General features: G+C 40.6%; 1 protein-coding gene across 4 annotated transcripts in view; it reads left to right on the plus strand.

Annotated features, from left to right (window-relative positions):
- The first annotated feature begins 504 nt into the window (after positions 1-504).
- The window catches only part of OGDH (oxoglutarate dehydrogenase), a 99,159-nt gene continuing 76,693 nt past the window's right edge, over positions 505-22,970 (plus strand). For all 4 annotated transcript variants that reach the window (XM_043990182.1, XM_043990184.1, XM_043990181.1 and 1 more), the window contains exons 1-2: positions 505-654; positions 17,891-18,139. In XM_043990182.1, coding sequence (XP_043846117.1) covers positions 17,918-18,139 — 222 coding nt within the window. In that variant the 5' untranslated portion in view covers positions 505-654; positions 17,891-17,917. The remainder of the gene's footprint in view (positions 655-17,890; positions 18,140-22,970) is intronic.

Below are 22,970 nucleotides of genomic sequence, written 5' to 3' on the forward strand. Positions count from 1 at the left end.
TTAATCAAGCGACTGATAAATGCTTGTTGGATTAAATTGAATAGATTAAGGAATTATTCGATCAGCAATCAGCCAGCCCTTGCAGTCAACATCTAAGGAGGACTCAAACCGGCAGGGAAGGGCAGGGTACTAGGAACTATGACTAAGCGCTGTATGACCCGAGAGGAGAGTTGAGAATCCACGTGTGGGTGGAGCTCCAGCTGCCTCCCTAGTTCTCTCCATCTTTTCCACCACTTTCACGCCCTTCTAATGTCACAACATTCCATAGGCCCTAGACGTCACAGAGTCGCTGGACACTGTGACGTCACACACCCGAGCAGAGTAGTCTCCATCCCTAGAAGGTGCGTCCCGGGTTAGGCCTCGCACGCGACAGCGGGCCCTGAGGAGAAAGTCCCTGCGCGAGACGTCTGTCCGGTTTCACGCTCCGGGAGTCTAGAACTCGGGGGTGGGGAGAATTGGTGACGGAGGGGAAGTGGGAAATTGAGAACCATGGGGCGGTGCTTCGGCTTCTCCGGGTTCAGAGGAGGCGGGTCGGTCTGCGTGATGACGTGACACGCCGGGGCGGGAGGGGGCGGGGCGAAGGATTGGTGTTGCTGAGAGTGGGGGAATCGGTACCTCATTCCCGGGTGGAGCCGGAGCCGGAGCCGGAGTCAGGTAACTCCTCTGCTCTTTCTGTTTGCCAGGGATTGGGGCTGGGGCCAGGACTGGGCCAAACGCCCCACGAGCTACGGAGACAGGGTGGCTGTAAGCAGGAAGCACGGACATCGTGTCCTTGCAGCCGCCGCCCCGGTGACTTGGCCTGCGGGATGGAGGGGGAGGGGGTTTGGAGTGGGGGGAAAGAGAGAACGGGGTAGGGAGGAGAGTCAGAACCAGGATGAGGCGGAGGGGGTACGAGTACGGGTGGGGATGGGAGAATTCTGAAAGACTACCTCTGGAACCAATGGGAAAGGCTGGAGCCTTTTGCGGGCGGAGATTGGTGGTTGCTGGCGGGATCCGCGCGGGCGCGGCGAAGCTTCTGATTGGCCGCCTGGGGGGAGGGGGGGAGGGGTTACTTCGGCGGGCGGATGTGAGGGAACCAGTTGCTGCCTCCTCTCCCGTGACCCACAAGGTCGAGGGGAGAACATCACGTGGGCAGAGGAGAGGAGGTGATCTTGTCCGGACACTTTGTCCCATTTGTCCCTTCTTTAAGCCTCGTGTCCGGGCCACCATTCCCCCACCCCCATCCCGGGCACGCCCTACACCTCTTTCGAATGAGCCGCAGGCTTGGGGGTGGAACTCTCCCTCCCTATTGCCGGGAGACCCGCCCCGTCCCGCCTGGGAGTCCCGCCCACCTGGCTGTCCAGACCGGCTGGAGAGAGCGGCCAGTGGGGCCTGGCCCGGACGCTGTAACCGCTTTCGGGTCTTGTTTGTGCCTGTATCTGGAAAAGCAGTAGTCCACTAGTGGAACCTGCGCCTCTTAAATGCATTTCCGCCTGGACTCTCGGCTTCTTAGATTTCCAGGCTAAGGGAGGCTAGAATCATGTTTTTACAACCACATAGTTACTCTTTTAAAGCCCATTACTTTTCCACTAAAAACTAGGGAAGAGACAGGGTCCTCCAAGCGTCAGACTCATCAAGAACTTTATTTCTTGACCTCCGATCTCTGACCTTGCTCCTAATCATATTGCTCCTCAATTTTCTTTCCTTAAGAGGCTGTTAAGATATTATCTGCTTCTCTTTATAAAGTACTTTTGAATATAGGATATGAAGTTTAACAGACTCAAACTGAGTGGCAATTTTTCATAGAACCTGTGTGTTCTAACAAGAATATCTTTGTGACAAAGTATCACTTAAAATGTTATGAGGTTAGCCAACTGATGACCTTTCAGGCAAATCCTGTGATAAAATGGAAAGACATGATTTTGAAAGGGGACGATCTAGGTTTGAAACCAGGCTCTTCCACCTGATATCTATGTGTGACCTTGGAAAAAATAACTTCACTCTAACTCATTTTCTTGAAAGGTTAGGCAGTGAACTAGAAGGTCTCTAAGATCTCTTTCAACCCTGTCTCTGATTGTAAAGGAGAAAGGGAAGGAGGCCTTTTGTAGATTCTCTAATCCATTACCTCAGATAATTCTCTTAACTCCCTATTCCTCACTTATGAATCCCAGTAATTCCTACTTTCTAGAAGTTTAGTAAAGTTTTAAAATAAGTAATAGGGAAGTAAAGTGAATTGTCCAAGGTCACAATTAGAAAATCTACAGGAAGATTAACTAAGACCTCAGGATCTTCTTCATGAAACTTTTTCTTTTAAAGGGAAGCATATTGTCAGACTCTCATATTTGGTACTCCAGTCAACCTTTTCTGACCCCACTTTCTTCCATTGCCTATTGGGGTGGGGGGTGAGGCAATTGAGGCTAAGTGACTTGCCCAAGGTCACACAGCTAGTGTTAAGTGTCTGAGGCAGGCTTTGAACTCAGGTTTTCCTGACTCCAGGGCCAGTGCTCTATCCACTTCGCCACCTAGCTGCCCTTTCTCCATTGCCTTTTGCCAGCTTTTTATCTAGAACTGAGAAAGGGAGAGATGGTAAATACTTCATCTACTGCACTAGGCCAAAAGAGGTGATATCCCAGAAAGGAACTTCTTGGTGCTGGCCTCATCTATACCTTCAGTAATTGTGGCCACTTTAACAGTTCACTGAGTAGGCTTTTTTTGACCTCAGCAGCCATAGTAGCTTTTTTTTTTTTTTTTTTTTTGCGGGGCAATGGGGGTTAAGTGACTTGCCCAGGGTCACACAGCTAGTAAGTGTCAAGTGTCTGAGGCCAGATTTGAACTCAGGAACTCCTGAATTCAGGGCCGGTGCTTTATCCACTGCGCCACCTAGCTGCCCCTAGTTGTTTCAGTTCTTTTTTTTTTTTTTTTTTTTCAAGGCAATGGGGATTAAGTGACTTGCCCAGGGTCACACAGCTAGTGTCAAGTGTCTGAGGCGGGATTAGAACTCAGGTCCTCCTGAATCCAGGGCTAGTGCTCTATCCACTGCTCCACCTAGCTGCCCCCCATAGTAGCTTTAATAAAAGTGAGTATTCTAATCTCAGGTCATATTCATCTATTTAAAGTTGCTTGAGCTCTGAAAATCAGCTGGAAACTACAGAGAACTTCTTTAACTTCTCCAGGATCACAAACTATCTTCCCAGTGTTGGGATTATCCCTGCATATCCCAGGGTGCCCTTTACTTTTTGTCAGCCCATTTTTTTGTCCAGTTGCTTGGATCCTATTTTAGGTACCGGTTTTGATTTATAAGGTAACTGTCACATTATTTATACTTGTTTAGTGCTTTCCTAAACTGAGGCAGCTAGATGGCTATGCCTGGAGGCAGAAATTTTAAAAATCAGTCAATAAACATTTATTAAATACTTACTATGTTCCAGGCTTTATGCTAAGCCCTAGGGATACAGAGACAAACTACAGGTCTAGCCCTGGAGGAGCTCAGTCTAATGGGGAATATAAATATATATACAAATATAAACAAATATCTACAAGCAAGCTATATACAGGATAAATAGGAAATAATAGAGCTACTGCACTAGAATTAAGAGGAGTTGGGAGAGATTTCCTCTAGAAGGTAGAATTTTAGTTGGACCTTAAAGGAAGCCAGGGAGGGCATTAGGCTGAAAGTAAACCAAGAACTGAGTTCAAATCCAGCCTCAGATACTAGCTGTGTGACTCCAGGCAAATCACTTATCTTCTCTTCCTCAGTTTCCCCAATTGTAAAATGAGGATAATAATAAAACCTACTTCCAAGGGTTGTGAAGATCACATAGAATAATATTCGTAAAATGCTTCACACATGGTAGGCATTTTAAAAACATGCTTATTTCTTTTTTTCCTTCATTTTCACTTAACATTCATTCTTGTGAAAACAATTTGGTGTATCTTTGGTCATTGCTTTTAAATGTTAATCTTTAGCTTTTAAGAATTCAAATTGTAGGGGGCAGGTAGATGGCACAGTGGATAAAGTACCAGCCCTGAATTCAGGAGGACCTGAGTTCAAATCTGGCCTCAGACACTTGACACTTACTAGCTATGTGACCCTGAGCAAGTCACTTAACCCTCATTGCCCTGAAAAAAAAACCCAAAAAACAAACAAGAATTCAAATTGTATTAAAAGGCACTATTGGTGGATCAAATTTGGAATTTTTGTATTGGCTTAATTGCCTGTTGTTTTCTTCTTTTGTCTCTGATAATATAGTCTTGTGTAGATATTATACCTCCCCTCGCTGATGCTCCTGATTTTTTCTGGCTATACCCCATGCCTAGAATGCTCTTCATTTCCACCTTCCCTGACTTCTTTCAAGTTGCTAAAATCCCACCTTCTATTGGAAGCCTTTCCTGATTATTTCCTACTTATCTTGTATATAGCTTGTTTGTATGTAGTTATTTATGTGCATGTTGTGTCCTCTGTTGGACTGTGAGCTCCTCAAGGACAATATATTTTGTTTTGCTTTGTATTTCCAGTGCTTAACACAGTGCTTGGCATGTAGTAGACACTTAATAAATGTTCATTGACTGACTAATTGACTCTTGCTGGTTCCTTTACTCCTTGCTCCACTCTTAAAGATTCAGTATCTGACTGTTTTTTAGCTCTTTGCTAGGGATCAGCAACTTTTCAGAAGTAAGTCAAGGCTTCAGCCTCTTTTTTGCTAGCCTGCCCAGTGAGGGAGGGGAGAGTGTGGAGGATAAAACATAATGTGATGTGGAGGTAGTAGGAGGGAGAAAAAAGGCAGACATTAACAGCTGGATGGGAGTGTGCACAACAGATATCAGTGACTGGGCCCGTATGCTATCTTTGGCATATATGCGTAGGTTACTGACCTTTGCTCTACATGCTTCCATTTTCTTCTCCTGGAGACTACCCACTCTTACCCCTATACTTGGCTGTTGAAATGTTAGCAATCCTTGATGGCCCATGTTAAATGTGTCCTTTTTCAAGAAGATTTTTCTTCTTTTCCAACATGATGTAGTAGAGAATAGCACTGGAATTAAACTCATAGGATCTGGGTTCAAACCCTAGTTCTGTTCCTTAAGATCCATGTGACCTTAGGTAAATCACTTCTGGGATGCTTTTTAATGTGCTTCCAACTCTAAAACATAGAAAAAAAGAGAGCTGGAAGAGATTTTTGAAGTTGTCCTACTGTCTCTCTTTTCAGATAAGGAAACTGATGCATAGAAGACTAGCCCAATGTAATATAAATCTATTCAGCAACAGGGACAGAATTTAAACTTGCATCCTTTGACTCCCAGTTCTGTAACATACTATTTTCCAGTGAACCCAGTTTGAAATTTGAAATGGTTGCCTCTTCTGAATTCCTAAAGCTCTTTGCATCTTAAGACACTTTTCACAGACTGCACTGTATTGTAGTTTGTACCTATGTTCTTATTTCTCTTCTATTAGGTAACATTTTGAGGGTAGGGAACAAATCTACTTGTCCTGTATATCCCTCACATCTCTAGCATTTTAATACATAGCAGATCCTCATTGAATAAGTGAACGAATGAAAATGGCTCCTAGATTTATATTTCTAGTCACCAATAAGGGGCTCACTGGACATTTCCATGTGGATGTTCCATTCTCTCTCCACCAGTGTTCAATGTATCTGAAATAGCATTCCTTATTTTTCTCCCATACTATCTCCAACCATCCCAATGATGGGATAATTCTTAGTCACCCAGGAGCAAAACCTGAATCATTTTGAATCTTCTCTCTCAGGAAGTAGCCATATGATGTGGTGAATAGAGCTCTGAACCTAGACTCAGGTAGATTTGAGTTCAAATTCAGCTTCTGCTGCTTTAAATTTCCTCATCCATATAATATTTTTAAAAAAGGAACTTGATGCCCAGATGTTTTAAGTCCCTCTTTCTCAAGACTTGTTTTTGAATCCAAATTTTAACCCCTGTCTTTTGAATACAAATCCAAGGGGCAGCTAGGTGGCGCAGTGGGTAGAGCACCGGCCCTGGATTCAGGAGGACCTGAGTTCAAATCTGGCCTCAGACACTTAACACTTACTAGCTGTGTGACCCTGGGCAAGTCACTTAACCCCAATTGCCTCACCAAAAAAAAAAATACAAATCCAGAGCTGCTTGTTGCATATCACCCTTGGTAGTATGGGAGACCTGTCTGTCTTCAGTTCCTCCCCCTTCCATTGGGTCTTATACACTGCCACCAAAATATACTAAAATGTCAGATTTATTATTTATTTTCTCAGTTCTGGAACTTTCAGTGCATTCCCATAAGACTTCATCTCAGGGCAGCTAGGTGGTGCAGTGGATGAAGCACCAGCCCTGGATTCAGGAGGACCTGAGTTCAAAGCTGGCCTCAGACACTTGACACTGGCTCTGTGACCCTGGGCAAGTCACTTAACTCTCATTGCCTCAGCAGAAAAAAAAAAAAAGACTTTATCTCAGTTTGTCATTCAAAGCTCCAGAATGTGACTTCCACCTGCTAAAATAATTGTCTTTTGCCTCAACCCTTCTCCAATATGAACTTATTGGGTTTTTTTGTTTGTTTGTTTGTTTTGGGGCGGGGGTTGTTTTGTTTTTTGGTGAGGCAGTTGGGGTTAAGTGACTTGCCCAGGGTCACACAGCCAGTAAGTGTTAAGTGTCTGAGGCCGGATTTGAACTCAGGTACTCCTGAATCCAGGGCCGGTGCTCTATCCACTGCGCCACCTAGCTGCCCCTGAACTTACTGTTATAGTCAAGCTATGCTTTCCACTGCCTTTAGGACATATCTTGTCATTTCTTTACATTTTTGATCATAATATTTCTCCTGTCATAGACTTTCATCCCAGTTTCTTTTCACCTAGCCTATTCCTACCCTTTTTTGTGTGTGTGTGAGGCAATGAAGGTTAAGTGACTTGCCCAGGGTCACAGAGCTAGTATGTGTCTGAGGTTGGATTTGAACTCAGGTCCTCCTGAATCCAGGGCTGCTGCTTTATCCACTGCACCACCTAGTTGCTCCTCCTACCCTTTCTTCAGGGCCTAGCTCAAGACCTACATCTGCCATGAAGCCTTCTCTGTTCCCACCAGCTTTGTTATTTCCCTGCCCTGCAGAAAGACAAAAATCCACTTGATTCTGATTTTCATTTTCATTATAGACTGAAAACTGTCAAAATCTCAAATCCTAGCAATCTTTGAGGTCCTAAACAGAAGGTGTCCTGAAAGTGCTGGACTAAACATGTGTCGTACATGCCACTCACAAGAGCATCAGTGGGTGGGCATGATGTAGCATAGTGGATAGAAAGCTGACCTTGGAGTTGGAAAGGTCTGGGTTCAAGGCCTGCCTCCGACACATAGTGATAAATAAGAAGTGCCTTGTTGTCACCCTGACCAAGTCTCTGTGCCTCCAGCAGAGTCTCTAAAACTATAAGTTGCACATATGCATATTAAGAAAATTGCTAGTTTTGTCAGAAGATCTCTCTGAGCTACCTAATCTATCTACCAGACCTGCGATTTCATTGGTATCAGTACCTCATAGGGGAGGAAACTCCAAACACCAATGCAAGTCAGAATCTTCTCTATAATTAGTCTGATTCACAGCCAGAATGTGGGAGGGAACACTTGAATCCAGGCCTTCTCAATCTACTACAGTACACTGCTATATACACATTGCCTTTCAACAGTCATTTGAGTGTTGCCATCTGTAAGCCAATATGCCAGGTGCCTTTGGAAGACACAAAGGTGGAATGCATCAATAAAATACAAAGTGCTTCAGGGGAGGGAGAGATCCCTTCTGGCTAGATTAGCTGACATTTGGGCTGGCCCATAATGGGACTGGTAGGATGCTAACAGGTGGCAATGGAAGACAAGGGCCTAAGTGGGTAAGCATAAACAATCGAGAGATGGAAGGGCAAACAATCTTGTTTAGCTGGAGTTTGGGTAATAGTGGAACTAGTTGAGGGTAACGCTGGAAAAGTAGCTTGGTTGAAGTTGGAGTTGACCAACTTGCTTTCCTTGTATGTCCTCTTAGGAGAAGGCAGAGACTGTCTCATGCTTCTTTGCTTTTACAGCAACAGATCTCAACATAGGTCTCTGTGCATGTTGTTGAAATCTTTCAATTATGTAGTCCACAGCTTAATTATGTGTTAACTGGTGTGGCTTTTGTTTAAAGCTACAGTTTACAGTTCTCTACAGCATCAGTATTTTATAATGTGGTATATATTTGGTATTTGGTGAAGCCCCAAGCTCAGACTTAATCAAAAGGTTTTTTGATGTGTATTTTCCGTACCAAGGTAGTGCTGTAGTACAGAGGAGCAAGGTGAATTACAATAAATGCTTTCTCCCCCCCCCCCTTTAATAACTCTGGATTCTGCTTTTTTTGGCCTTTTCTCTAGGCCTAGTTTAGTCCTTTAATCCAGGGGAGTCAGATTTGCTGCATGCCTACAAAACTGCCCCAAGACAGATTAAAATATTTTTGGAAAATGTTTAGCAAATTAAGTAAAAATACAACACAGCAGAGATAATGATAATTTGTGGTTATCTAAGTCAATATGAAGCCTGATGGGGTCATTTTCTGTTTTCCTTTGACATCACTGCTTTAGCACATTGACTCAGTGTGATGCCATATTCAAATGGTTAGATGGGAAAAAGCATGCTATTTCTTAGGGTCTTATAGCCAATGGAATATAGGAGTTTCCTGCTTATGTATCTTAAGTAGTGGTTCCTTCCCCCTCTCCTTTTTCCATTTGGTGTTGGACTCTGTCTTTAGATATGAGAGTAAGTTTGTCTATTGTTGTTTAGACTCCCATGGTGGGTGGAAGATTTAACTGGTTTGGGTTGACTCAGCCTGTGTTTTCCCTAGGAACATGATGATCCCTAGGGAAATAAGGGCAAAATACAAAACATAAACTTTTACTACTATATTTGGCCTCAGATTCTCCTCTACTTCCTTCTTTTCTGTAGTCAGTGTCGTTCTATAATATTGATCTGTTTCTGGGAATACTAACTACTCTTGGAAATATAGAATAGTATTTTAGAATATCATTGTTGACTAATTGTTACTTGTGTTAAAGGCAATAGTTAATTAAAGCAGTATGGTTGGAATAGTAGAAACACATCTAAGAAAGCAGGAAGAAATCTGTGTAACATTTTCCCCTTGTTTTGGATAGACTATAAATAAGCCAATTTTTCCCCTTAAAATTAAAGTTTTGTTTGACAGTTTATCTTCCCCCTCTCCCTTCTCTGAGTCTTTTTTTCCCATATCATAAGTCTTTTATCACATGATAAAAAATTATGATTTCTCAATTCCCAAAGTTTTCCACTAAATTTTACTGTTGAAGAGAACTCTCAAATCTAGAAGATATCATGAATTTCACACATAACTATAGTAAGAGGGTGAGAGATTTGGGTTTTTAAGTTAATTATTATGTAAAAAGTAATTTCAGATTTGATTTGCTAAAAATCATTTGGTCCAGAAAGTTTGTTACTTAGCTGTGTGACACTGGGCACGTCACTTAACCCTCATTGCCACAAAAACAAAAACCAAAAAAAAAATCATTTGGTCCAGGCTGTTGTTACAGTGCTAGAGTAAACATAGTTTCTAAACTGGGATAAACTAATATCATGAGCTACACAGTATCCCTGTTAATTAGATAACTTAGAAATCTTTGTATAATAACAATTTCATATTTTGACTGCCATAAGAAATAAGTATGGTGGGGCAGCTAGATGGCGCAGTAGATAGAGCACCGGCCCTGGATTCAGGAGTACCTGAGTTCAAATCCGGTCTCAGACACTTAACACTTACTAGCTGTGTGACCCTGGGCAAGTCACTTAACCCCAATTGCCCCATAAAAAAACAAACAAACAAAAAAAAACAAATTAGTATGGTGTTTTAAGATGAGATGCAGATATCTCAAAGATGAATTGCATGAGGAGTTGTCTCTCTTCAGGCTTAGTACTTAGAAAGGCAGCTATTAATTTCTTTAAATAGATGAAATATAGTAGCTCATGCTCTAAAAAATTCTTTTTTGACATCAGACTCATCTGTCAATTTAGGTTTGTAGACCATAGGTTTCTTACGAAGGACTAGAGACAGAGAACTGTAGCAAAATGCTACTTGGCTGGGAGTCAGTTAATTGACCCTGCCTTTAATTTTGGTATCAGGAAAATAATTTCACCTTTTGGGGCCTCAATGTCTACTGTAAAATGGTGGGGCTCTCTTTCTTCTTGGGACTCTCTTGAATTCACCATGCACACTCTTCTCCCTCTTGGCTCAATACTCTGGGGGTCCACAGGCCTCACCAGACTGCCAGAGGGGTTCATGACACAGAAAAGGTAAAGAACCTCTGCACTAAACACTCTGGAAACTTGACAATATTGGGTAAACACTAAATAGCTTGGGAGGGGGAGGGCGGAGCCAAGATGGTGGAGGAAAAGCTCCCAGCACTATCTGTCCACAGAGCTTTTTTTTTTTTTTATAAAAGTATTTTATTATTTTCCAGTTACATGTAGAGATAGTTTTCAACATTTGTTTTTATAAGATTTCTAGTTTCAAATTTTTTTCCCTCCCCACCTCCCCAAGACAGCAAGTAATCTGATATAGGTTATATATGTACAATAACATTAACCATTTCTGCATTAGTCATGTTATAAGAGAAGAATCAGAGCAAAAAGGAAAAACCTCAAAAAAGAAAAACAACAGCACCAAAAACAAAAGAAATTCTGTCCACATATGTTAAAAAAAAATGCCATAAGACAATTCTTGGAGCAGCAGAACCCACAAAAGAACAGTGAGACCATTTTCCAACCAAAGACAGCTTAAAAGGGTGAGCACCAGGCAGGCCATGCCTCCAGAGCCTCAGAATCATCAGCATCTGTGCTACTTCTGAAACTCAACTCATGGACCCAGTGAGGGGGTCTAGTGGTTGGGCAGGGGGTTAGGGGGGATAGTAGGGGTCTCTGCTGGAGCAGAGGCGGAGTGCTGCTGTGTTGCTCAGGAAGTGCACTTGAGTAGCAGTGGCCCAGTGGGGGAGGAACACAAGCAAGCCCAGCTTGTGACCACAGAGAATCAGATTTCAATCACATTTATGCTTCCTGGTTAAAGAGCAGGCAGGCCTGTGGTTACTTACAGGCCAGGCAGGCTGAGAATGAGCCTCTCCTTAAATTGTACCACTTGAGACTCCCTGAAGCTTGGGACAGTGCATCCTAGAAGCAGTGTTCCACTTTAAGGAGTTAAAAGCTAAGAAATAGGCGGGCAAGATGAGCAGGCAGAAAAAGCAGCGGACCATCGAAAGTTTCTTTGGTGACAAGTTAGGTCAAAATACACCCTCAGAAGAAGATAACAAAGTCAAAGCTCCTACAGTCAAAGCTTCCAAGAAAAATATGAATTGGTCTTAGGCCATGGAAGAGAGGTAGAAGGAAAAGTAAGAGAAGGAGAGGAAAAAATGGAAAGAGAAATGAGAGTGATGCAGGAGGGTCATGAAAAAAAGGCAACAGCTTGAAAAGCCAAATTGGCCAAGTGGAAAAGGAGGTACAAAAGCTCTGAAGAAAATCATTGCTTAAGAATTAGGATAAAGCAAAATGGTGAGGCAAGGAGAGCAATTGGATGATCTCTGTCTCTTCCAGATCTAAAATTCTGTGATCTGTGATTTGGGCTTGTTTGAGGTTGGACACAGATTTTTAGAGGACCTCTGACAACCCCATCATGTGACAGATGAGGAAACTGAGGTTCAGAGTGGTTAAGGGACTTACTTGCCTAGGATCACACAGCAAATATTAGAGATGGAATTTGAACCCAGATCCTCAGAATATAGTTGTGAGTTGGAATCTCAGTTGTGAGGGTGAAACCAGATAGTAAAAAACTGGGGAAATTCCTGATCTAGTGCAGAATACCTCCCAGACTATCCAAGTAAAATCATTGCCTATTCAAACCTAATAAGAAATATAACCAGGAAAAATGAAAACTCAATGAATTAATATTAAAATCTCCCTTGGAAGGATAATTGGCATAGTTCCTGTGCATCAGATTCTTATTTTCCATTTATGTGTCACTTTTTCAGTAATTCACTTTAGCATTACTGGTAGGTTATTGGATATTAGTCTCTTGTGCAATAGGCATTATCAATGTGTGGGTTGGGCTTTTCCTACAGAGAACCCAGCTTTTTAAGTTAAACTAGCTAGCTAGCACCTTGTGGGAAGACTAGAAATTGCTTGTCTAGTTTAATGAGAGGTATTTGGTTGTGGGCTTTGTGTATATACTTTGGACTCTTACTGGAAAAACTCTTGTAATCTCACTGATGTGGGATAGAATTTGAGGTCAAAAAGAATTACAAGACTCAGTGACTCAGTTTCCCAAGTTTGATTGCAATACTGTGGGTGACCACTGGGAAAGAACCAGAAAAGTAGAAAGGTATCTCTCGAATAGTGAAAGAAAAGACAGTTATATGTATAGTATGGATAAATTGATTATCAGTCTCATTATAATAATCTCCACCTTAGGGAGGTATGGGGGGGTTCCTGGGGTCCTAAGCCAGCCCCCAAGGCGGGTATCTTTTTCTGTGGAGATGTGTTTTGGGGGGTTAAATGTCATAAGGTGAATCTGGAGACAAATTTGGCTTTTTCTGTGCATGTCTCTGGTTCCCAAGCTTAGTTTCAAAACATCTTCATTTATCATTTATTCCTAGTTTGAGTTTCTATAGCCTGTCAGTTTTGTCATTGTTATATGACCTGCCCCTTTATGTCCCCGTTATGGGTACTGATTTCTATGGGTAAGAGAATTTAGCGTCCTGACTTACAAGTTATGCATTAACTGGGGTTTGAATCCCTCTTAGAGCTCATATATGAATTAGAGCTTGGGTCTTAGGTTTTTCTATTAACCCCTTTTTGCCTCCTATATCATCACTTCTTGTAACAAAAAGAGCATTCCCAAGTGGGATTTGTTGAGTTATTAGAACAAATACAAAAATCTATAAGTACATTTCTTCCCCCGCCCCGCCCCACCCGTTTCTGTTGACTTGGAGGATCCATTCTGAATGTATGTATGTCTTTGTATGACTAGAGAAGGGAAAAGAATAAACACTTATTAAGCACCTACTGTATGTCAGGCACTGTGTTAAATGCTTTACAAATATCTCATGATCCTCACAACAGCCCCATCCAATAGGGGCTATTATTATCACCTCCATTTTACAGTTGAGGAATCTGAGGCATACAAAAGGTTAAGTGACTTGCTCAAGGTCACACAGCTACTAAGTATTGGAGGCCAGAGTTCCATAGTAGGCACCTAATAAATGTTGATTGATTGATTTTTCTTTCTTTACCAAAGATAAAATTATTTTATTATTTTCCAGTTACATGTAAAGGTAGTTTTCAGTATTTGTTTTCATATGATTTTTTGGTTTCAAATTTTTCTCCCTCCCCAAGACAGAAAGCAATTCGATATAGGTTATATATGTACTGATTGATTGATTTTTAATTCAGGGTTTCTTGACTCTAGATCCAGACTCTATCTACTGTACCACTGGGTTGCAGTGAGACACAAATAATGTAATCAATTCATCAAACATTTATTAAACATTTTTATAAAGAGCTAGTATTACAAAGCCAAAAATGAAATTGTTCCTGCTCTCAGAGTTTTGGGGTGGGGTGGGGTTATGGGAATATGACATGCACACAGATAAGAAAATACAAGGTAATTTGAGTAGGGAGAAAACAGTACCCAGGAAGAGGAGGAGATTAGGGAAGGCTTCATGGAGGAGATAGGCACCTGAACTGAGTCTTGAAAGAATATTGGTATTTTGGAAAGCAGATATCAAGGGGGAGGGAGCTGGTCCCAAATGTTGACATTATTTGATTTCCAACTGCATATTTCCATTAAGCTGGAACTGATAACCCTAATTTACATAAATTATCACTTCAGATGTTACAAAATCAAATACGTGCCTAGCTGTACATTGAAGCCATGGAGGTTGACTTATGTGAAAATATAAAAGCAAGAGATGTTTTGATTCTAGAGACCTGAATTTACTTTAGGGAGTACATTTATAATTCCCTTGGATTCTAATAGCAGTATGTTGTAGAACTAAAGAGTCAGCCTTCAGAAATTTCTGCCTCGGTGCTAGACCTGCTATACTCCCTGGTGCTTGCTTTAGTCTCCCACTACTACCTCAAAGCCAGCTGTATTTCATATGCCTGTGATTCAACAGGCACAGAGAGAAGGCAAAACTACTCAAGTCCTATTTTATTTTTGTTTTTCTTCCACCAGAGAAAATTACTTTGCAACTGTAAATGTAAAAAGATTAGAATAACAATATGGGGTGGGGGGAGAAGGTGAAAATGTCACTGGAATAAAGGAGGTGGGAGAAGGCCACAATAATGAATGCTAGAGGCAGACAAGAGTGACTCAGATTTTCAGAGGAAAAAAGGTAGATTTCACAAATTACGGACAGTTAAGTTAGAATGAATTACTAGACTCGTGGTCTGTAAAATACTTCTAGAGGCAATGTAGCAGTACTAGATAGAGGATAGAATATTGGGCCAATTCATTTGATGAGCTAGCCCCACCCCATCCAGGTTTCATGTGTCCCCTCTCTGCCCCCCCCCCCCCAACAATTTCAGCTAGGGAAGTCCCTCCGGTATTCCAGATTATATGGAAACATACTCCAAAAATAGTCAAGGTTTTAAGTTTGAAAGACTAATCAGAGTTGTTCCTGTTTAATCAAATGCTTAGCTTTGTAACTTTAAAAAAATTATTTTATTGATATATTTTGTCTCTGTTTCACCTTCATTTCCTATATTTTCTCTCCTCTCCTACTCACTGAGACGTTCTTTCTAAAAAAAGAATAAAAACAGGCAGCTAGATGGCACAGTGGATAGAGCACCGGCCCTAGAGTCAGGAGTACCTGAGTTCAAATCCGGCCTCAGACACTTAACACTTACTAGCTGTGTGACCCTGGGCAAGTCACTTAACCCCAATTGCCTCACTTAAAAAAAAAGAATATAAACAAAGGCAGTTTAGTAAAATTTACGAATACTAGTCAAGTCTGAACGTATCTGTTACATACCACATTCATAGTCCTTCTGCCTCTCTTTTTTTTTTTAGTGAGGCAATTGGGGTTAAGTGACTTGCCCAGGGTCACACAGCTAGTTAAGTGTTAAATGTCTGAGGCCTAGCTGCCCCTTCTGCCTCTCTTTAAAGGAGGAAGAGCTTTTCTCTGGGGTCAAGCTTGGTCATTTTAATTACATATTAGCTTTGTAATTTGTATCTGAAATGAATGATTTCAATAATAATAGTACCATTTTATAAATTAAATAATCTCTAAGAACTATGTTACATTTTGAGATTTATCTCATGTTTGCATACTTGAAAACAAAGTTGTAACATCTGTATCTTTATGAATAACTACATTTTTCACATGGTTTCATATAACACTAACTGAATTCATGATTATTCTGTATCATTAACTCTTACAGATATTATCTTTCCTTTATGATCAGAACTCTTAAACCTTTGTTCCTTATAATGTGCTATCTAGTAGTCTGGAGAACATAGAGAAACATCTTCTAAATGATAATTTGGCTAGAATTTTAAAGTGAGAGCTTTGTACTAGTGGGTAGAAAACCACCTGTAGCTATAATTCTCCCTTGAAGAGGGGGTTTTATATCATTCAAGTGAGACAAGGAAATAGTCATGTTGCTCTTGTGCTCTGATTTGTATACAATGTTTCCTGGATTTGTATGACTGCCTTTAGGTCTGTTTCCTCATTCATAAAGATAAGATTGTTGTAAGTTTAAAATAAGATATTTGTAAAGCATTTTGCAAACCTTGAATGCCAGTTGCTATTATAATTATTGTTGTTATTACTACCATGTTATTAATAAGCTTATATTTACATAACATTTTTAAAGTTTACGAAGTTTTTTCTGTAGAAGAGGGTGGTGAAGTAGATATAAATATTGTCCCCATTTTAGAGATGAGCTAACTGAGGCCTGAAGGGAATAAATGCTTTTAATATCATCTTACAGTTAGTAAGTATTGTACCTTGGAGTTGAATACAGATTTCTAGACTTCATTTGCCACTGCCCCCTTTACTGCAGTGATGATTCAAAACCTTTGCAATATTATTCTTACCTGAAATGTTTTTCCCCTATAACAAAGCCTAGGCATTCTGGTCAGCTTAATGCCTATGTCTTTAAAAGCCTAGGCTTTTAAGATTGTCTCCAGCCCACAATGACACATCTTCTAAAAGAGTAACATGTGATATTTTTTCCTTGCATTGTCACATAACTGTTTTCTTGTGTATATGTCTTGTCTGAGCATTTTTTTCCCTCCTTATCTACATTTCCAGGCTTCCTTCAAGTGCCAGCTAAAATCCCACCTTCATATCTTCATATCTGGCCTTAGACACTTGCTGTATGACCCCAGGCAAGTCCCTTAACTCTCATTGCCCTGCAAAGAAACAAAACAAAACAAAATTTCTAGTGGGGGACAGCTAAGTGGCACAGTGGATAAAGCACTGGCCCTGGATTCAGGAGGACCTGAGTTCAAATCTGGCCTCAGACACTTGATACTAGCTGTGTGACCCTGAGCAAGTCACTTAATCCTCATTGCCCTGCAAAAAAAAAAAGAGATTATATGTAAAGCAATACATTTCAAATTATTCTTTATCTCTTGTCTTTCCACATTCCTTTATAGTCTTTGTATTTGCATTTTTTATGAACAAACATTCCATTATGTTGATATGTCATATGTTCAGTCACTTTCCAATATTTTCTTTTTAATTTTTTATTTTCTTTTTAATTTTCTTTTAGTTGGTGTGAGAAAAATGACTCCTCAGTAATTTTCTGGAACTCAAGCGGTAGTGATGTGTTAAAGGCTTATTTATTGTCATTCTCACAAGAATGGGCCACCCTGTGTGCAGCTGATGGGTGACCAAAACATGGAGGCTTGCAGACCCCCTTTTATCTCCTCATCCCTAACATGAAATGAATGCCCCCTCACTTTTTCTTTTTTTTTTTTTTTTTTGGTTTGTTTTTGTGGGGCAATGGGGATTAAGTGACTTGCCCAGGGTCACACAGCTAGTTAAGTGTCAAGTGTCTGAGGCTGGATTTTAACTCAGGTACTCCTGAATCCAGGGCCCATGCTTTTTTGTGCCACTTAGCTGCCCCCCCCCTTCACTTTTTCAAGGGTTACAATCGCTAATCAGGATGCAGTATTCCCACCCCTCTGCTTGACTTTTCCCATGGGAAGAATCTATCTTGATTCACTCATCAATGAATACACTTTCCCAGACTGTTCTAAGTTAGCTCTTGAGTATCCACACACAGATAAACCCTATGTAGAACACATAATCTGAATTTAAACTCAGTAGGATTTTTTTTCTCCACCATGAGCCCTATTGAGAGGAGACAACTCCATCCCCCAATTCTTCACAATCAGTTAAGCATTTATTAAGCCCTTACTATGTGGCAAACCCTGGGGATACAAAGAAAAAACAAAATGGTGTCTGCCTTTAAGAGATTCATTCTATGAAGGTAAGAGTTATCAGAGCTTGACAGGTAGTATGGTAGCTAGAACACTGGATTTGAAGTCAGGAAGTGCAAATCTGGCTTCAGGCATTGGGCATCTTACTTAGCCTCAGTGTCTTCATTTGTAAAATGGGTATCCTCACAGGTTTATGAGGATCAAATGAGAAAATCTGTATGTTAAGCTTTTTGCAAACCGTAAAGCAACTGTATAAATGTTAGCAATTAACACCATGCATCCTTGGCTTAGCCTTCAGGGACTTGTGCTTTCCATTACAACCAGGGGTTGGATGGATATTAGAGTAGAACCTGTGATGGAACCAAGATGTATTTTTCCCCTTATCCCATTTGTCTTGCTTCTTAAATATTGTTTTGTTTATTCCTATTTCAACAGGAGCTCGTGTGAGGCTTCAGGACAAAAATGTTTCATTTACGGACTTGTGCTGCTAAACTGAGGCCGTTGACGGCCTCCCAGACTGTTAAGACACTTTCACAGAACAGGCCAGCAGCAGCTAGGACGTTTCAACAAATTAGGTGCTATGGTGCACCTGTGGCTGCTGAGCCCTTTTTGAGTGGGACTAGTTCAAATTATGTGGAGGAAATGTACTATGCTTGGTTGGAAAACCCCAAAAGTGTACATAAGGTAAGAAAGAGCTCCCCAGCACCAGGTTTTCTTCATCATATCGGGTACACAGATCTGGGCAGTTCCGTGATCAGTTTCAGGTAAGTGCATTTATCTGAAGGAGTCACCACATAGAAGGCAGCATGGAAGACCTGCTCCATTCAGTTCTTGTGCATCAGATAACACACTTGGATCCTCTCCAGCATCTGGATGAACAAACACAGCATTCTCCAGGGGCCTGGCTGACATCTGATGAGCTTTGGAAGCACTAAGCCCACGGAATATTCAACTTTCAAAATTTAGATTGGTCCACAAAGAATACAAGAAAGTGCTTCTCTTTCTCCCAAGGATCTCAATCAGGGTTTGCTGTTGGGGTAAAGTGTGTCAAAAATAGAAGGCACATGGGATGGAATATTCATGGAGGCCTATCCTAGTACTATGAACATATGTGTATTTACATGTTTTTAAGCATCCCCTCATACTCAATAAGTATTTATTAAGTAATTATGTACTAGGTATTAAGTACACAAAGACAAAAAACTGTGCAAAGCAAATACAAGATAATTTCAATACAAAGCATTAATAGGTGGGAGGATCTAATGTTTGTGCATTTCCTAGGTGTGCATTTTTCTAATAGAAATCTGAAGCTTATATTTTAAGTTCCCTGCTGAAGGGTAGGGATTTAGATTCAGATTTAATGACCATTAAGTTTTAAATGAATGTAAACTTATGGAAAGGATAAAAGGGAGAAACTATACAAGTAAACAGTATTTTTTTATTTTAGAATGGAATTTTGTAACTATTTTATATATATTTGTAATTTACAATATATGTATTTATATATAATATGTGTATTTTTTTATAATGCAAATTAAAGAGGCAGCATTGTATCATGGATAGAGAGCCTGCCTTGGAGTAAGGAAGACCTGAGTTCAGATTTGACCTGACATACTAATTATATGACCCTCAACCAGTTACTTAAACCTCTCATAGCCTTAGGCAACTCTCTTAGCCTAGAAGTTAAAAAGGTGCTTTTCTGTCCTCAGTCTCACCTTCCCATTGAACTAGTGGGCATATTCTACCTATTAAAGTTTTTCTGCTCTTTAGAAGTGGATGTGCCAAAACGCCTAGGAAATAGTTTGATAACTGACAGGTGATATTGTGATCTGCTATATTAGGATTTCCACCTTTTTCCTGGGACAGTGGTCAGGGTGCGAGTCCTAACATAGTTTCATGGCAACTATTATTACACCTGGAGGTTTAAGGCCAAAGTTCCAGGATTCAGAATGCCTTAAAATAATCTGGCCTGCTAAAATAATCTGATAAATGTTTCCAAATTGCCAGAAATGCCATCACATAAATAACAAGTTTATGCTCATAATGTGCTATCTTGCAATCTGGAGGACATAAAGAAGCATCTTCTAAATGAACACTTGGCTAGGATTTTGAAGTGAGAGTTTTATACTGGTGGGTAGAAAACCCTGCAACTATCAGTCTCCCTTGAAAAGGGGGGTTTATGTCATTGAAGTGAGATGAGGAAGTAGTTGTGTTGGTCTTGTGCTCTGATTTGTATATAAGATGATGCCTGGATTTTTTATGACACCACACTTTGAGTCTTATTCACTCTATAAACAAATTGCCTGCCCAGAAACACCTTGTATAGTCTTCATCTCAAGCTTCATCGTCTTGGAAATTAATTATTGTGTGTATATGTATGTATATATGTATGTATGTATATCATATATTTCTTTTTGGAAGCAAATCATTTCAAGATTCTCTGTCATGAAATATGGTACAGATTGTAATTTAAGTTGACAGAATAGCCACCTTAGGGTCTGTGTAGGTTCCCTTGGCCTATTCTCATAAACACTTTCATTGGAAGAGAAGGAATGAAATTAAAACACTTAGGACCTTTTAAGAATCATGCTTTGAGGGGCAGCTAGGTGGCGCAGTGGATAGAGCACCGGCCCTGAAGTCTGGAGGACCTGAGTTCAAATCCAGACTCAGACACTTAACACTTACTAGCTGTGTGACCCTAGGCAAGTCACTTAACCCTGATTGCCTCACCAAACAAACAAAAAAAGAATCATGCTTTGATTTGGGAATAATTTTCAACATAATAATGCTCTATTTCATGCTAATATTTTAAAACCAAAACTTGCATTTTTAAAAAAATTAAATTTTTTGTTGATAGCTTTTGATATAGTTTATATTTTCCAGTAATCCTTTCCCTCTTCTAAGAGAGCCATGCCTTATAACAAAGAATAAAAAATCGGGGGAAAGTTCAGCAAAAGTCTTAATTGTGTATATAATAGAATTTCAGTCTATCTAAATAATAATAATTATCAAAACTAGCATTTATATAGTGCTTTATTTGAAAGACACTTTACAGATGTTCATTAAATGGAACTGTTCTTGAAGGATAATTCCAATACCCAGCTTCAAGTCTATGAAAAACAAAACACAGCTCTGGAAAGGAATTTATCCAATGTAGCACAGCATTGCTCATGGAGTCAGGTCCTCAGCAAACACTTCATTGATATTTGGCAGCATTTAATATTGATAAAATTTCTAAGATATTTAAGTTGTAGTATGTAAAGCACATCTGGAGGTAAGCTATTCCTGTCTTCATCTTAAAGAGAATAAACATATACTTATGTGAATATCCACACACAGATAATCCTATGTAGAACAGATAATCTGAATTTAAACTCTGGGATTTTTTTTCTTCACCATGAGCCAAAATAAGCACTTGGTTGAGAGCTAAGTGATGTGAATGATTTATTAAATGGATTTAATTTTTGTTCTTTGAAGGAAGCAAATTACTTTATTTTGAGGCTATATGACTTATATCCCAGGGCAGCTGGGTGGCACAGAGGATAGAGAACTGGCCCAGAAGTCAGGAAGACCTAAGTTCAAATCTCACCTCAGACATTCACCAGCTATGTGACCCTGGGCAAGTCACTTAATTGCAGTTGCCTTAAATATCCAGGGCCATCTTCAGTCATCCTAATATATATCTTGCCACTGGACACAGATGGCTGTTGAGGGGAGAGTGAGTTTGGTGACCTTGCAAGCCCTCCCTCACTTAAATCCAATTCAGTGCAAGTCATAACATCACCTCAATGTCATGGTTCTCTCTTGGAGAAGAAAGGGCAAACAACAATGATGTTCTGTCCCAGGTTTCACTATGTCATGTTCATTTTGAAAGCACATCTCTACATGAGCGTTAAACTCATAATTCTGTTTGTAAGCACAATAGCCATTTAAATAAGTCGATATTCACATGTCCACCTGGCTTTTCACTACTTGGGGAATAGAAGCTGCCTAGGGAAGCTTCTTGGCTTAAAATTGAACTGCCTAGGGTTTTTGTTGTTTTTTCTTTTTTTTCTTTTGAGAATTCTTATTTTGGGGCTTGTTCTGGAGCTTTGGGGGAAATCGTAAGAAAGGACAGAAGCTGGGGGCAGCTAGGTGGCACAGTGGATAAAAGCACCAGCCCTGGAATCAGGAGTACTTAAATTCAAATCTGGCCTCAGACACTTGACACTTACTATGTGACCCTGGGCAAGTCACTTAACCCCCATTGCCCCACCAAAAAAAAAAAAAAAAAAGAAAGGACAGAACTGCTCTGGGATTAAAGAGGTAAATGAGCTTTCTGTTTTCTCTTCAAAGCAAAAGGGATCTTTTCATCACCAGGTCCGGGTTTGGTTCCACTTTTTGCCTCACTTTGCTTCTACTCTGCAGTAAGGTCATAGGCAAATGAGACTGAAAATTCTTTGGTGAAGTAACACCTTAAAGCCTCTGAGACCAAAAGTGTTTAAGAGTCAGGGAATGGGGGAGGGATAAAATCGCACCTTAATAATTGTTCTGGATAATGTGCAAGGGTGACAGCTCAGTACAGTGTGAACAGTGCTGGCTCTGGAACCTGAAGCCCTGGTCTAGATCTATCTGCTTAGGTGGCCTGAGCAGATTACTGTACCTCCATGCTCCTCAAGAGGGGGTTGATCTAGATACTGTGTGATCCCCTCCAGTTCTAGAGGGTTGGTCCTATGCCTTTATACCCTTAAGAAAATACAGTCAATGCTATAATGGAGGAAACGTTATTGTTGATGTTAGTTTAATGGAAGGAACCCCTTATGTGGAGAAATAAAAACAATAAATTAACTCATTTGATTTTGGGTCCCTGCCCTGCTGTAGGTGACAGGGAACTGAGAGGAAGTTTGGTGTGGTCTTGAGCTAACTGGACCAGACCAGCAATCCAAGAATTCGGTTCTTCTTTACAAGGCATCAGATTATGGACTGGAGCTGTGAAGATTTTTTAAATGGCAGTTTCTATCTTTGAGCAATTTATACTGTACTAGGCAAATAAGGGTTATACAAAGTAATGTGTGATGGGAGCAAAAGAGAAAGAGACCCAGATAAAGTGTTTTAGGAAAAGTGGAGGCAAAGGAGAAGACTTTCAAATAGGGAATAATCAGGGAAGGTTTCATGGAAAAGATGACACCTGAGCTGAGCCCAGAGGGATTTTGGTTTTTTGGGGGTTTTTTGGTGAGGCAGTTGGGGTTAAGTGACTTACCCAGGGTCACACAGCTAGTAAGTGTTAAGTGTCTGAGGTCGGATTTGAACTCAGGTCCTCCTGAATCCAGGGCTGGTGCTCTATCCACTGCAGCACCTAGCTGCCTCTACCCAGAGAGATTTTGCAAGATGGAAATGAGGAAGGAGGACATGGGAGCGTGGGGGTGGGGAAAGAAGGCATGTGTGGCAGGAGAGAGGATTTTTAATAGTCCAGAATTGGTGAAACATCGTGTACTAGAGAGGAGGTACACAGTGAAATAATCCTGGATAGGTAGGT

Source organism: Dromiciops gliroides, chromosome 2 (genome assembly GCF_019393635.1).
Source record: "Dromiciops gliroides isolate mDroGli1 chromosome 2, mDroGli1.pri, whole genome shotgun sequence".
Classification (NCBI taxonomy): Eukaryota; Metazoa; Chordata; class Mammalia; order Microbiotheria; family Microbiotheriidae; genus Dromiciops; species Dromiciops gliroides.